At 52.5% G+C, this 13625-nt stretch overlaps 6 protein-coding genes across 6 annotated transcripts; 4 read left to right on the forward strand and 2 right to left on the reverse strand.

Moving 5' to 3' along the window:
* Positions 1 to 322: 322 nt before the first annotated feature.
* Positions 323 to 1949, reverse strand: GLOTRDRAFT_73704 (ISP domain-containing protein; the record flags this gene model as incomplete). The annotated part of the gene is made up of 4 exons (XM_007866089.1): positions 323 to 670; positions 731 to 1138; positions 1201 to 1744; positions 1797 to 1949. 4 exons carry the CDS (start codon positions 1947 to 1949, stop codon positions 396 to 398), a joined length of 1380 nt encoding a protein of 459 aa, XP_007864280.1. The 3' UTR covers positions 323 to 395.
* An 832-nt stretch (positions 1950 to 2781) lies between these two features.
* Positions 2782 to 5479, forward strand: GLOTRDRAFT_58277 (glycerol-3-phosphate 1-acyltransferase). The gene is made up of 10 exons (XM_007866090.1): positions 2782 to 2962; positions 3028 to 3071; positions 3128 to 3172; positions 3237 to 3556; positions 3612 to 3622; positions 3681 to 3821; positions 3871 to 3963; positions 4024 to 4508; positions 4566 to 4578; positions 4631 to 5479. Exons 1-10 carry the CDS (start codon positions 2838 to 2840, stop codon positions 5274 to 5276), a joined length of 1923 nt encoding a protein of 640 aa, XP_007864281.1. The 5' UTR covers positions 2782 to 2837; the 3' UTR covers positions 5277 to 5479.
* A 522-nt stretch (positions 5480 to 6001) lies between these two features.
* GLOTRDRAFT_38621 (Pkinase-domain-containing protein) lies at positions 6002 to 7932 on the forward strand (the record flags this gene model as incomplete). Its single annotated transcript, XM_007865768.1, has 11 exons — positions 6002 to 6233; positions 6341 to 6429; positions 6484 to 6589; positions 6647 to 6961; positions 7018 to 7083; positions 7137 to 7186; positions 7242 to 7286; positions 7341 to 7430; positions 7487 to 7602; positions 7656 to 7768; positions 7829 to 7932. Coding segments are annotated over 11 exons (1326 nt in total), but the record flags the coding sequence as incomplete, so codon positions are not given.
* Positions 7933 to 8801: 869 nt separating this feature from the next.
* Positions 8802 to 10102, forward strand: GLOTRDRAFT_115180 (Homocysteine S-methyltransferase; the record flags this gene model as incomplete). The annotated part of the gene is made up of 3 exons (XM_007866091.1): positions 8802 to 8867; positions 8927 to 9072; positions 9127 to 10102. 3 exons carry the CDS (start codon positions 8802 to 8804, stop codon positions 10067 to 10069), a joined length of 1155 nt encoding a protein of 384 aa, XP_007864282.1. The 3' UTR covers positions 10070 to 10102.
* A 104-nt stretch (positions 10103 to 10206) lies between these two features.
* GLOTRDRAFT_110439 (40S ribosomal protein S2) lies at positions 10207 to 11608 on the forward strand. Its single transcript, XM_007866092.1, has 4 exons — positions 10207 to 10334; positions 10446 to 10588; positions 10649 to 11281; positions 11335 to 11608. The coding sequence occupies exons 2-4, from the start codon at positions 10453 to 10455 to the stop codon at positions 11448 to 11450; spliced, it is 885 nt and encodes a 294-aa protein (XP_007864283.1). The 5' UTR covers positions 10207 to 10334; positions 10446 to 10452; the 3' UTR covers positions 11451 to 11608.
* A 438-nt stretch (positions 11609 to 12046) lies between these two features.
* On the reverse strand, positions 12047 to 13530 carry GLOTRDRAFT_92273 (uncharacterized protein; the record flags this gene model as incomplete). The annotated part of the gene is made up of 4 exons (XM_007866093.1): positions 12047 to 12106; positions 12133 to 12765; positions 12805 to 13233; positions 13291 to 13530. 4 exons carry the CDS (start codon positions 13528 to 13530, stop codon positions 12047 to 12049), a joined length of 1362 nt encoding a protein of 453 aa, XP_007864284.1.
* Between the last annotated feature and the right edge of the window lie 95 nt (positions 13531 to 13625).

Here is a 13625-nt window from a genome sequence, read left to right on the forward strand (position 1 = left end):
CTTCCCGGATCCGGTACGTGTCCGTCCAGACACTCCAACTTCACGTTCAAATCATGGTCGTACGACGTGACCCGTGACGGGGAGTTCGAAAAAGAATCGGACTCGAACTGAGATCGAGATCTTACAAACGTCGTGATATGCCTCTAGCTCTTATACTGCGTCAAGAGTCGAGATCTGGCTGGCGGAAGTGCATCAATGTGACCTACTTTGATTCATTCACGAATATCGCACAGTACTTGTAGTTGGGAAATACGGCATACAGGAGCGCTCTAAGAGTAATAGTTACAACAATTGCGGATACATGTAATACATGACATGCGAGGTTGAAGCGCAGGCTAAGAAATTTATTGGAGACGGCGAATACCCAGAACCCTATCCAGGACCAAGCAAACTCATTACCACTCCAGTTCCTTACTACCCCCGCACAACCCACTTTCCAGACCGCGACATAATTCATCCTCTGGCGAGTTTCTCGATCCAGCAGCCGCAGGGCTGATCTCCTTACCGGCAGCCTTCTCAGCCTCGTAGTGCTGAAGCAATTTCTCCCTCACGAGGTTCTGGTAGTACAGGACGCCGTTCTCCTTCTCGGGATGTAGCACGCCGCTGCTGTAGACGCCTGCTCTGAGATTGCGCTGGGTAGCGACGCACAGATTGAAGTCCTCTATCTCAACTACACACGGCGTTGTCAACGGAAATTTCATACAACATTCAGTCCGTCACTGATACGTACCTTGCTTAAGAAAATCGATGAACTCCACGATTTCGGTCTCTTGGACGCCCTTCTTCGCGAATATGTCATACTCTAGGATGGTCTTCGTTGCAGACACAGGGATAACTCGGATGGAATACCATGCCGGAGAATAACAATTGATACCATTGTTGGGGAACAGATACACCCACAGCCCATTGAATTCGCCAGCCATGTTCTTCTGCTTCTCCGCTTCCTGCTCTTCGGCAGGTCGCTCGGAGAAGATGAAGGAGCCCAACCACTCAGTTAACGAGCTGCTGCGGGCACGTTGAGGCTGCTTCGGTCCCTCCCCACTCGAGGGTTTCAGATTTGCGAAGTGGCGACAATAGTTCGCTCTCGGTGCGACCCGATAGGTCGGGATTGCGAACGCCTTAGAAAGCCCAGGATGTGCTTGAAGGCGCAACCGGTCAGTGATACCCAGGAGGGGAACGTCGCACGATGGCTGCTCTCACCTGTGGGGCAGTGGTAACATTCCTGGTAGCCATCCATCAAGGCTTTCCAGTTGAAGTCGCCGCGCAATTCGAAGGACTCCCGGTAGTCGTAGTTCGAGAAATCGAATTCCTTCAGCTCGTCCTCGAGGCCTTGGAAAACCTCGCTGAACGCCGGAGGACTGGGAGAAGCGGTGAAGTTTACAAAGACATGTCCGGACTCGGTGACATGGGTGTGGATGGGGAAGAGGGAGTTTGCAGACTTGTCGAACCCGGGAACTTTGTCGAACTGAGGAGCTTTACGCAGAGTCCCGCGCGTGTCATAACACCAGCCGTGGTACCCGCAGGAGAGGACGCCGGCCATACCCACGTTACCCTCCTTTTTCTTCGCGACGGGATAGGCACGATGACGGCAAGCGTTATGGAAGGCGCGCAGCACGGGCGTAGAAAGCTCCTGCCCAGCAGGTGCCTTCTCACGTACGATGAAGAACGGGTAGCCCGCAATCTCGTACGTGAAGTACGTCCCCTCCTGATCGAAGCGGGAGGCATGCGTGACATACAGCCACGACTGCAGGGGATCTGAGCATCACAGGCAACCTGATGACGGTGTTCACGCTGACCTGGGAGAAGATAGCTCTCCGCTCCAACTCATAGAGTCGTTCCGATGACCACCAAGAGCTGGGGAGGGTGTAGGTAGTGGACCGTTGCTCGACGGGAGGAGCATCCTTGGGGCCCGAAGGGACGTCAGCGGGTGCGAGCGGACTAGCAAGCATAGCAAATCTCTCTAGGTAAGCGTGAAGATACAAGACTTAGGGCCGCATACCACAGGCATATATAGCACTGTGTGAGGAGCAGCTTTGCTTCGAATAGGGGCCAGGATTCCGAATTCCGCGTACGCGAACGAAGCTAACCTTATCACTAACGAGTGAGGACGCCTCGCACACGATTCCATTCTCCCGAACACGATTGAGTAGGACTGAATGGTCAGCCAATGATACCGAGGAAGCCTTCCCAAGAAGGGTCAGGGAGGAACATCACGGGGCGAGGATGATAGTAAACATGATAAGGTGATAGGTAACACAGCGCTCTCCTAGATGCATGAGGAGCTGGCGCCAGTAGACAGCAGCTATGATGTAGTACAAAGACCGTCAGAAGACCGAGACCATGACCTCTTCCCCACCGTTCAATATAGCATATACCTTGCCACAGTCGCAGGTTGTTGCACAGGCTGAGACAAGAACCTTCTGATCAAAGTGAGTGTGTTCGGAGTTATCGCCCCAGCGATGTCCTAAGGTACAACTGGGAGCATATCGATAGCAGGCGAGCCTCCGTTTATCTTCCGCTGCTTCCTCTTGTCGTATCTCGAGATAAAGGCCTTGATACCGAGGCAATCTTTAGCCTGCGCCCCGAGTGCACTTGACGCTTTTCAAAGGGTTCGCCTGAAAGGAGATCGCCTGACACCTGAAGACACGATGTAGGAAACGGATGAGAGTCCCGTGGAGGCATCTGCGCCATCCATGACAGGAATTGGCGGCCTGGGCACGCGGGACGCCTAAAGAGGTAAACCAAGCCTGACGCGGGAAAATACGTAAATAGATGCCTGCCCACTGACGAGGAGGACGAGGAGCGACCGCAACCTCACGGACTGGCTGCAGCTTGTTATGCCTGACTTGTGGATCCTACATCGAGTACTTGTTCGCATTGCGGGATGGGCGGTCGTTTCGTTTTTCAGTCAGATCCGCGTCATAGGAGGAGAGAATGTCCCCGAGCATGGGCCACTCATCATGTAGGTCTCGTTATAGTTCCGTACGCTGGGGATTCAACGGACTAATGCAAGTCGTGTGGAAAAAGTGCTGCTACACATCATAACATGATGTTGGACCCAGCTATCCTATGTGTGTGTCTGTCTGTGGACGTGTGATGCACTAACGCCCAACGCGACTGAAACCAGCCTCTGCATTCCCTAACTCGCGTGTTCTGCACTATTGGAGTAAAGGTATGACATATCCTGTCTCATCCGTTCCTCTTGAAGGGTTTTCTAACTCTTGGAACCCACCAAGCAAGTCTCTTTGCCAACCCGTTTGCAAAATGGGTGTTGGAGAGCACAGGCAACATCCCGGTAGAGCGCAAGTCCAAGGACCGCCAAGTTCTATTTCGTGGTACCTTTGAAGCTCTTTCTAAAGGATATGCGGTTGCATTATTCCCCGAGGGCACTAGTTACACAGAGCCGCGAATCATGCAAGTGAAAGATGGCGCAGCATGGGCTGCTTTGGAGTACACAAAATGGGCCTCGGAGAACCCGGATAAGGCAGCAAAGGACCCTGTTGTCATAGTCCCTACTGCCATTGTGTATACGAACAAGAGCAAATACCGGAGCGACGTGCGTGTCACTTTTGTCCGCATCTACTCGAATGCTATCTGATGAACACGGTTAGGTTATCATGGAGTGAGTCTCACTGCGACGAGGAGGGTCGTCTGGAATGATTGACATTTACCGGAATCAGATTTGGTCGTCCTATTACTATGGATCCTTACCGTGAACAGTTCATGAAGGGGGAAGAGAGCGAGCGCCGAGCTGCTGTCAAGCGCCTGACCCGGGATTTGGAAGCTGGATTGATCCAAGCGACCATAAACGCGCCGGACTGGTACGTATACTGCAAAGCGATCTGGGACTCATCCTCATCATGCCCTCAGGGATACTCTATATGCCGCACGGATGGCTCGTGACTTACTCTGGGAAGATGACGAGGGCATAAATCTTGATGATTTTGTGACAGTCTCTCAGACGTAAGGGGCTCGAGAATTCATTCACGTTGTCGTACTGAGTCTATCTTTTCTTGGTTCCAGCTTGGTGGATCTTTTCTGTACCCCGGATGTGACGCCGAACTTCCACTCTGTCAAGCGTCACCTTCTTGAATATTATTCGCTCCTACAGACGACTAACCTGACGAATACTACGCTCTCTGCTCTCCCGCTCCCGTCTACACTCGATCCGCATAACGCTACCGTAGCCTTACCCTCACGACTACTGACCCTCATGGCATTAATATTCTCCACGCTTTCGATCCTTGTTCGCCTGCCCTTCTTCCTGGTACCATTCATTCTGCATGCCCCGGTTTACTTCATGGGCAGGCTTGGCGCTAGGTTGGTCGAAGAAGAAGAGGAGACGCAGGCACAGAATAAGGTGGTATTCGGATTCTTGTTTGTCCTCATGATATATCCGGCTACTTTCTTCTTCCTCTGGGCTTTTCTCTGGTATACACCAATCGGAGCCTTGGTATCCGCAACGGTCGTGTTTTTGTTCGCACAGTATCACAACAAACTCGTTAATGGTGCGGGTCGATTCCTTCGCTACTGCTGACCCACGCTCATCGTCATCGTTTCCTCAGACAACTATGAGCAGTGGGTATCTCTATCCGTTGAAGCTGTCTTGTTTGCCTGATGACCATCGCAGCGCGAAGCGTGTGGTCGCCGCGTGGCGTGTTCTGGTCGGGGTATGGATGCCGAAACGCTGGGACCTGTCCTTGGCAGCACTATCGCAATATACGACGCCGCGCATTCCTCCAGCGAATCCCTGGATAGAAAGGCCGAAGCCAAGCGACTCGACCCCTAACTCTCCCCCTCCTCAGGAGGCACAGGCTAGAGGGCTTTCAGGCGTGGCGGCAGAGCCCCCCGTGAAGTCACGCCGCCGTCGACCGCCTACACGCCGACTCATCCGGCACGTCCTGCGCGCTCGAGTACAAGCTGCAAGGGCGCTTGCTTCGTTCTTCGATCAGTTGGACAAAGGCGCTGGTGCAGAGGGGAAGTGGGTTCGGGCTTCGCCTCACTTGGCTCGAGCGTATGGTGGGCGCCTCGATGTGGATGAGGGTGGGAACGCTACGGATGGAGGCGTGTCGTCCTACAGAGGTCCGACGGGTTGGAGATCTGCTAGGGAGGTTGTGACGTTCCTGAGGAGGAAGGGGGCGAAGATCGCAAGCCTGGAGAGGAAGGTGGAGGGAGAATGGGCGGCGCTCAGTCCTGGTGATCTTAGCCCCACCGAGGAGAGCGATGCACCACGCGAGGAGTTGACATGGATCCCAGCAGGAAGTTCCGGCGAATGACTCCGGCTAGGCTGATTGAGCATTATGAGCAGGTCGTCTCGGGTTGTTTTCAGATATATACATAGTATGATATACGGATAGTTGGATTCACTCTTCTAATAATGCTCGCTAATTTCGGTCATTTCGATCTTTTTTACTGATTCAGATGTGTGGATCCTCGATCGTGTTTCATAACCATCTAACGGTCAATCCTCCTGTCCCGCTGCTTTGGCCATACCCAGACCACTTCCGGTATATACAGATTGCTTTGTATGATTGCAAGAGAGTGTCATATAGTCTTGGAAAGGGATGAGAACAGCGACGCCGTGAATACAAAGGCTGCTCAGGGCGTCAGGGTGCCGGACTTCCGGCAAGTGCCTCTTATGGCAGGAATCCGAAGCTGTACCGTCCGTGCCACTTTGAACCTTGGCTATACGACTGGCCTTGCTTTGTTCGCGCATTACCCTCTATCCTCCTCCCATCTTGTCTCTTGTATTTGAGTGTCGCTCTCTACCGGACGCTCTGACACTATTTCTTTGTGCTGAAGCCCTTATCGAAGGAGCTAGACGCGCCTGCTATTTTCAAGGGACCCGCGGTTTCGAATTCAGGTAGGGGATACAGTGCGTGGTGATGATACCCAAAACGCGACGAACTGATTCGTCGTCTTGCATGCCCACTTTCAGTGCAATATCCTGTATTCCCTCGCCGACCGAATGGACCCTCCCCCTGTACCCTCTGACGATGCCATGGTCACGGACGACTCAATCGAATACACGCAGGAGGCTACCCAGTCCACGCAACAGGCGTCCCAGTCTCAGCCAGTCGTTCAAAATGAGGCACACCTCTGGGGCTTCTTGCAACCATGTAGTTCGGAATTGACGCGGATTGACCTATGGAAATCGATTCCGATATATCAATTCGGGCGGAATGAGAATAAAACTGCTGGCAATAATATTGTTTTTCCCGGGCTGAAGATCAGTAAGTGCTTGATTCCGTTTCGCGATGCGATAAGCAGTGGATTACGCGTCCATGACGCGTCGGAACGCGTCGATCCTCTCTCGATGCTTATCTTCGGCTTTGCGCAGGCAATATTCACTGTACAATTGAATGGGACGGAAGGGAAGATATAAACAGCACTATTACTGTGCACGACAAATCTAGCAATGGAACATTCGTGCGTTTCCCTCAGTTGTTCTATCCGTTGACGATGACTCATTCCCTCCGACAGATTAACGGTGCACGGATTGGCAAGGGTCAATACGGCATTCTGCGCGAAGGAAATGAGATTGCTTTCGGAACGCCGCATCCTCAAGAGAATGCTATGGAGGACTATCGTCTGTCGCGCCTTGTCTGCTCGTCTGGATACCTTCTAATGGCTGCCTGGCTTCCAGGTTTCTTATTCCGTCTTACAGCCGGTGGACCCCCAGTGACTGGATTCTACAAAGAATACGATGTCGGCCAGCAACTGGGTAAGGGCACGTTCGCTTCTGTATACAAAGCCATCCACAAAGAGACTGGTCAATGGTACGCCGTGAAGATCATCGACCTCAGCAAAGTGAGAAAGCCTACCGAAGCCGATGCGAATGGCAAACCCAAGAGCAAGACCTCCACCTTCGGTCGCGAGATCATGATTCTCGAGTCGCTGCAGCATCCAAACATATGTCAGCTAAAAGAAGCCTTTTTCCAGACCGAGATCAAAACTATCAGTGAGAACATAGGCGCTCCAGCGGCCGTACACTGAACTCATTCTCAGAAACCGTAGATCTCGTCTTGGAGCTGGTGGAAGGCGGCGACCTTCTCGACTATATCCTAAAGCGAGGCGGCGTGGGTAAGTGGTCTCCGCCCAACTCTGTGAGACGCTTGGATTAATGTCAAACTTAGTTGAAGCGGAGGCACAGCATCTCGCGTACCAAATATGTGACGCCTTGGCCGTGAGTCAATATTATCACTATCGTTCTAGGTCCTCAACTTGAGACACAACTGTAGTACATACATAGTAGGGGCATCGCCCATCGAGATCTAAAACCCGAGGTTCGTTCTATGCAGCCCGGCTTGCCACATTGGTGCTCACAGACTATATGTTAGAATGTCCTCCTGACGAAGGATTCCCCGCCCGTCGTGAAAGTCGCAGATTTTGGTCTCGCTAAGGCTGTTGATAGCCTGACTATGCTTAGGGTCAGTCGGCATGTCTCACGTATGCCACATGGTTGACATAAGACATGGACCTGTAGACTATGTGTGGCACACCCAGTTATCTCGCACCGGAAGTTGTCACACAAACATCTAGCAAGGAAGGATATGATCAGATCGTCGACAGCTGGAGCGTCGGGGTGATAGTCTTCTCGATGTACGCATTGGCCATACTCTTGTGCTTCTGTGATTAACTTTTTCATTCGCCAGGCTTACCAACACTAGCCCATTCTTAGAGAACTCCAAGCTTGAGCTTATGCCCAGGATAGTTCAAAGAAGTATCGATTGGTACACGCTCGAGAACTGCGGGGCGTCACCATACGGTTTGTTCCCTTCGCTTTTCGGTTCGAGTCAATCGTCTAAGTATACCGTTGCTGTCCCAGCCGTTCAGTTCGTCCGTCGACTTCTGGAGACTGATCCCAGCCGGCGAATGACGCTGGACCAAGCTCGTTTTGACCCATGGCTGCAACAGTACACTAAAGCCTACGGCATACAACCGAAAATCTATCCGAAGGTATGTGTTGCAGCCGAGCAGCGCCAAGCGGAGTCTGCAAATGCTGTGCCCGAGGGAGAAAACCGCCCTCCACAGGCTAGTGGACAGAGCCCGAAACTCGAACCGGAGGCTTCCGAACAGATCGCTGTTCCTGGTGCGTTTCCTTCAGGCAGAGGTATCAAAAGTGAAGACTCGCGGTTGCTTCGGCGTCGAAGTCACGTCATAGCATCCCTCGCAGAAAACGGTGAAGACCTGCCCCAGCCATCGCAGGAAATGATCTCGAATGTTATTGGAGAGACCTCCGACTCTGCAAGGAACCATACTGGCAACAAAAGGAAGGCACTGAGCCCTCTGTCGGAGGAGGAGAACGACGTTCAGAGGTCGAATGCCATAACTGACGCGAACACACCTGCCCGTGCCAGTGCAAGGCCACGAACTAAGCCGAAGTCCAACTCTGCCGCCAACCCTGTTTTATCTGCACCAGGCCGTATGACCCGTGCCACTGCTGCGCAGGTGAATTACGCGGAGGAGGACGACGACGACGATGAGAGGCCTAGGAGATCTGTTCGCCCCAAGGTAGCTCGCAGGGCGTGAACGCTGTACCTTTGGGTTTGACATCTAGCCTGTCTTGTATCAAAGCCGGAACCTACCTCGGCCAGTTTGCTTGTTTCCACGCTTATTTCCTCTCGTTCTTGCTTTAGCTGTACCTGTATGTTCTAGTCGCTATCTTGTTGCTCCTGTCCCCGTAATGTGGTGTTGCTATCCTGGACATCTTCCGTTCCGACTCTGTATATCATCAATATCATCCTTTCCCACAATGTAGACGCCTGATCTTGGATTATTCTCTGTGCGCTTGTTTTGATATGACCGCCGTGTCGAACTTGTGGCATCTCTTTGGCAAAAGTTTGGTAACTCTGGATGGAGGCCTGGTACATGCTGTCTCCTTATTTCGCTGCCCAACGCTAAAGTGTGATTGCTTGGATTGCAGGGTACTACATTGGAGGATGTATTCCACAAGGATATATCCCATACTCCTCTCTGGTCTGCCAAACCTATTGATGGGGACCCAGAAGCCATCATCGCGGTACACCTCGCATTTCTTCGAGCGGGAGCCCGGGTTATATTAACTTCGACGTACGCCATTCCGTTACGACGAGGAGCAGTTGCTTCCAATACACTGAATTCTAGGTATCAGTGCGCACATGAGACCTTCCATCGCGCAGGATACACAAGGGAAGACGCTCGAAGAATAATGACGAAGGCCGTTATGCTAGCTGTGGAAGCCAGAAAGCGGTTCTTACAAGAGGAGAACACCGATACCCATCCCTCTATCAAGATTGCAATCGCTCTATCCCTTGGGCCATTTGGGGCTACCCTAAGTCCGGCTCAGGAATTCGACGGCTTCTATCCTCCTCCATATGGTCCTCGCGGATACGAGCCGGACGGCAACAACGTCAATACTTTCGCAGCCGCGGAAGAAGGTAAGGAGGACTCTGCAATCCATGCGCTCTGTCAATTCCATTTGGAACGGTTGCTGGTCTTCGCGTCAGACCTTGACGTATGGAGCAGCATTGACTGTCTTGCATTCGAGACGGTGCCCCTCATCCGTGAGGTGAAGGCTATCCGCAAGGCCGTTACGGCCTTGTATCAGGGTCACTCAGGTCCAGGAGCATCAAAAAAGCCATGGTGGATCAGTACAGTCTTCCCGGATGGCCGCTACCCTCAGGCAAAATTATTGGATGGACGACCAGTACGGGCAGCAGATGTGGTCGAAGCCGTGTTGGGTCCGGACAACGATGCGCTGCGTCCCGATGGATATGGCATCAATTGTACCGCTAGCACGTTCCTTGCAGGCTTAGTGTCCGAAGCAACAATCAAGGCGAAAGAGCTCGCCGATGCGAGAAAATTGTGGCTGGTGTTATATCCGAATGGAGGCGACACCTACGATCCAATAACGCAGAAGTGGATTGAAGGCAGAGACGGAAAGAAGTGGGAATGGGCAGAGGATCTATACAACACGATACAGATTGCCAGACGCAGTGGTTTTTGGGAGGGAATCGTGGCCGGTGGTTGCTGCAGAACGGGACCGGACGAAATTCAGGCGTTGGTTGGAAAGCTATCAATAGAATAGATTCCTTACATTGAAATGAAGAAAAGAGCTAAACATCCTCGTATTACTCACAGGCAGCGAAACGAGAGTTAAAACTTGGGCCCTGAACACTTAGGAGGCGGTCCTGCGAAGGAGGCCCGTGGGAGCAACAGGACTTGTCCCTGGGAAAGTGCGGACCTACTACCCGCTTCGGGCAGCAGCCAATTCTGTGATACACATCGACGAAGCCATCCTCAAGTCTGTGAACGTCGTACGAGTCGACGTGCAGCTCAAAAGCTACTCCGTGGTACGTCTATACTATCTCTACCGTCGTCTGTGCGAAAGAACGGGCGAAAACGGCCTTTTCTTTGGCATGGATTGGACTACGACTCATCGGATGTTGACCCTTGTGCGCTAGGTCCATCATGTCGTCAAAACTCCCTTCCGTCCTCAGTGCGACTGAGGAAGACATTCAGATGCTTATCGCGGCTCATTGCCACATTGGTACCAAGAACTGCGAGAAGCAGATGGAGGGCTACGTCTGGAAGCGGAGGCCTGATGGTTCGTAGGCTCACATACTTCATGCGTTGGGACTCTCGCGTATCCGCCTTGCGATCATAGGTATCCACGTCCTCAACATTGGCAAGACCTGGGAAAAGATTGTCTTTGCTGCCCGTATTATCGCTGCTGTTGAGAACCCCAATGACATTGTCGCCATCTCCGCCCGTCCCTACGGTCACCGTGCCGTCCTGAAGTTCGCCGCTAACACTGGTGCTCAGGCAATCGCTGGCCGCTTTACTCCTGGTTCTTTCACCAACTACATCACCCGCTCATTCAAGGAGCCCCGTCTCATCATCGTGACCGACCCCCGTGTTGACCACCAGGCTATCCGGGAAGCCTCATACGTCAACATCCCTGTCATTGCTTTCTGCGACACGGATGCCCCCTTGAAGTTCGTCGATGTTGCTATCCCCACGAACAACAAGGCTCGCCATTCGATTGGTTTGGTCTGGTGGCTGCTCGCCCGTGAGGTCCTCCGTCTCAGGGGCACGATTCCCCGCACTGCTGACGGCTGGAACGTCATGGTCGACATGTTCTTCTACCGTGACCCTGAGGAAGTTGAGAAGCAGCAGCAAGAGGAGGCCCAGAAAGCCCTCGCTGCGGCAGAGCCCGAGGCTGCTCCCGGTCTTTCCGAGTGGGATGTCACCTCTGCTCCTGCAGCGGGTGGTATCAACCCGGCTCTTGCCACGGAAGGTAATTTCCTTGCGACGATAGTATTTGATCCAGACTCTGATGTTTTATTGCAGGTGCTTTGGACTGGGCTGCCGATACCGCGCCTGGTGCATCCGACTGGGCTGCTGAGCCCACAACAGGTGGTGGAGGATGGGGTGCTGACGCACAGCAGTCGACGGGCTGGGACTAAGAACATGTTGCCATCATATTGTTTTCTGTGGTATGACTTATATGAGTATGCTAGGCTGTCTGCATTTACATGCTATGGGCCACATTGCCGTACAATACATTCAGGGTGTGCGTGCAATCGCAGACTGACATCTGGGAAGAGAATCCAAGTGAACCAGTATTTCTAAGGTATGCAATAAACATGTCAGTATGACAGTTCCAGTGCCATGCATAGGCTATGCACTCCGGGTTTGTCCCAGTCGACTAGAGAAAATGGATGCGAAGGGGTAGGCGATGTGTCTCGCCAATAGGTGTGGCCCTTGAAGTCTCTAGGGCGTCGTGGCTGATAGCAGTGGTCCGTCGGTCCCGCCAGCATCGTAATCGAAAGCTCCAGGGTGTAGAAGTAGGGAGAATGCCCTCACGGAAGAGTCTTCCAAAGTAGACTATAAACATGACCCCAGCTTCCTGCCTTCGGCTCGAGCGGATCGGATGACCTGCAGTATGGCAAGCAGTGTCTCGCTACCACTACTGTATTCACCATTCCCCATGGACACGATATGAGGGAATAGGCGATCTAGAAGTCGTGCATAAACCAGCGTATCGCCGGAGTTGGATAACTCACGCCCGCCGTGGGCCGCAAAGTCGATATGTTCCAGAGTATGCCACAACCGCGGTAAGCTGTCGATATCCGGGTTTTCTGACACAATGATGCACTCCACTTCGAGTTTTCTCAAGTTAGGGCAGTGCAGGGCGATGGATGCTAATTCTGGCATCGTGCAATCCTCGCAGGGGATTATGAGATTCTGCAGGCGCGGCCACGTCTGCGCTATCACGTCTACGCTCTCACCAAGGCTGGAGAGCGACATCTCTATCATGAGGGTGGATAGCCGTTGTGCCGCACCTAGTGAATTGGTTAAAGCATGGTCCCCTCCTTCACTGCTCCCCCATATTGGGAGGGCGAAGCGCACAGCAGTGAGCGTCCCACTCCATCGTGAGGCCAACTTGTCACAGATGGAGATGCACTCTTCTCGCCGCCAGCCTCCGGCATCTTCAGGATGAGGATCACATCCAACGTAGAAGACCTCCAAAGTGGATGTGGATAGGACGTCTAGGAATTTCAGGGCAATGACGGGGTCACCGTTGTAGATCAAAACTTCTTTCAACGCTGGGAAGCCTATCCAGCCGTCGAAGTCCCCCTCCTTGAATCCGCTTATGTCCAGCCTGATTTTGTTCAAGGAATCAAGAGTTGAAAGATCCTCAAACGTCTGGATCTCGATCGAGGGTCGGTACAAGGAACATTGCAAGTGTAGACTTTTCAGGTGACGAAGTTCAGGGATCTAAGCAAATGAAGGTCCTGGCACGCCCCGCAGTTCTACATGTATGCTTTCTAGAAGCGGCGCTGTTCGGACAAGAACACATATGAAGTCCTCCATGATAAGACATGTGTGTCGCTGGTCAGCGTAATGACGGCTCCCTCCTGGCGACCAATCTGACCAAGTGACAGGACGGTCACATGTCCATTCCCACCTTTTGATGAGGACCTGTCGAAGAGAAGGTGTCAAGAACGGTCGAAGATGATGACCCTCGAATGGTTGGCCCAAGTCCAGAGTGCACTCCAATGTTCTCAGAAATGGGAGTAATGGCTTCCGCCTGAGTTGGCTGAGATACATAGTCAGCGACAATCTAGGGCGCCGTGTGTCGTACTCATAGTCCTCTACTGTTACGCGGAAGTTCAATCGACGGACACGATGTGCGTAGAAGTCGAACCGCAACCATTCCTCTGGAGTAATATCATGATCAATCGCCTGAAAGTCCCCATGAGATGAACGTGGACGAATATACTAGGCAGAGTGGCTACGTACGTAAACTTCGTCGGGACGGCGATAATCTTCTCCATATACAGGGAGTAGATGTTGGAGTTGGAAAGAGTAATCCAACTCTTCCCAGAGGACATCCAGAGCTGGATCAGAAAGCGCTCTGCAGGATCGCGCTATTCCTGCAAGGTCCTTAGAGGGCTTGTATTCATCTGAGTCGTCTTGAAAGGTCTTCAGTACCCGGCATATCTCTAACACAACCTCGCGGACGGTTAGGCAGCGATGCATAATACCAGGAAAGAGCTGAGGTCGTCTTCAAATGAACGCGGAGTTCTGTCACGTCGGTACACGCTGAAGATGCTGAAGTTGTCACGGTCACTTCC

This window comes from Gloeophyllum trabeum (assembly GCF_000344685.1).
Source record: "Gloeophyllum trabeum ATCC 11539 unplaced genomic scaffold GLOTRscaffold_00004, whole genome shotgun sequence".
Classification (NCBI taxonomy): Eukaryota; Fungi; Basidiomycota; class Agaricomycetes; order Gloeophyllales; family Gloeophyllaceae; genus Gloeophyllum; species Gloeophyllum trabeum.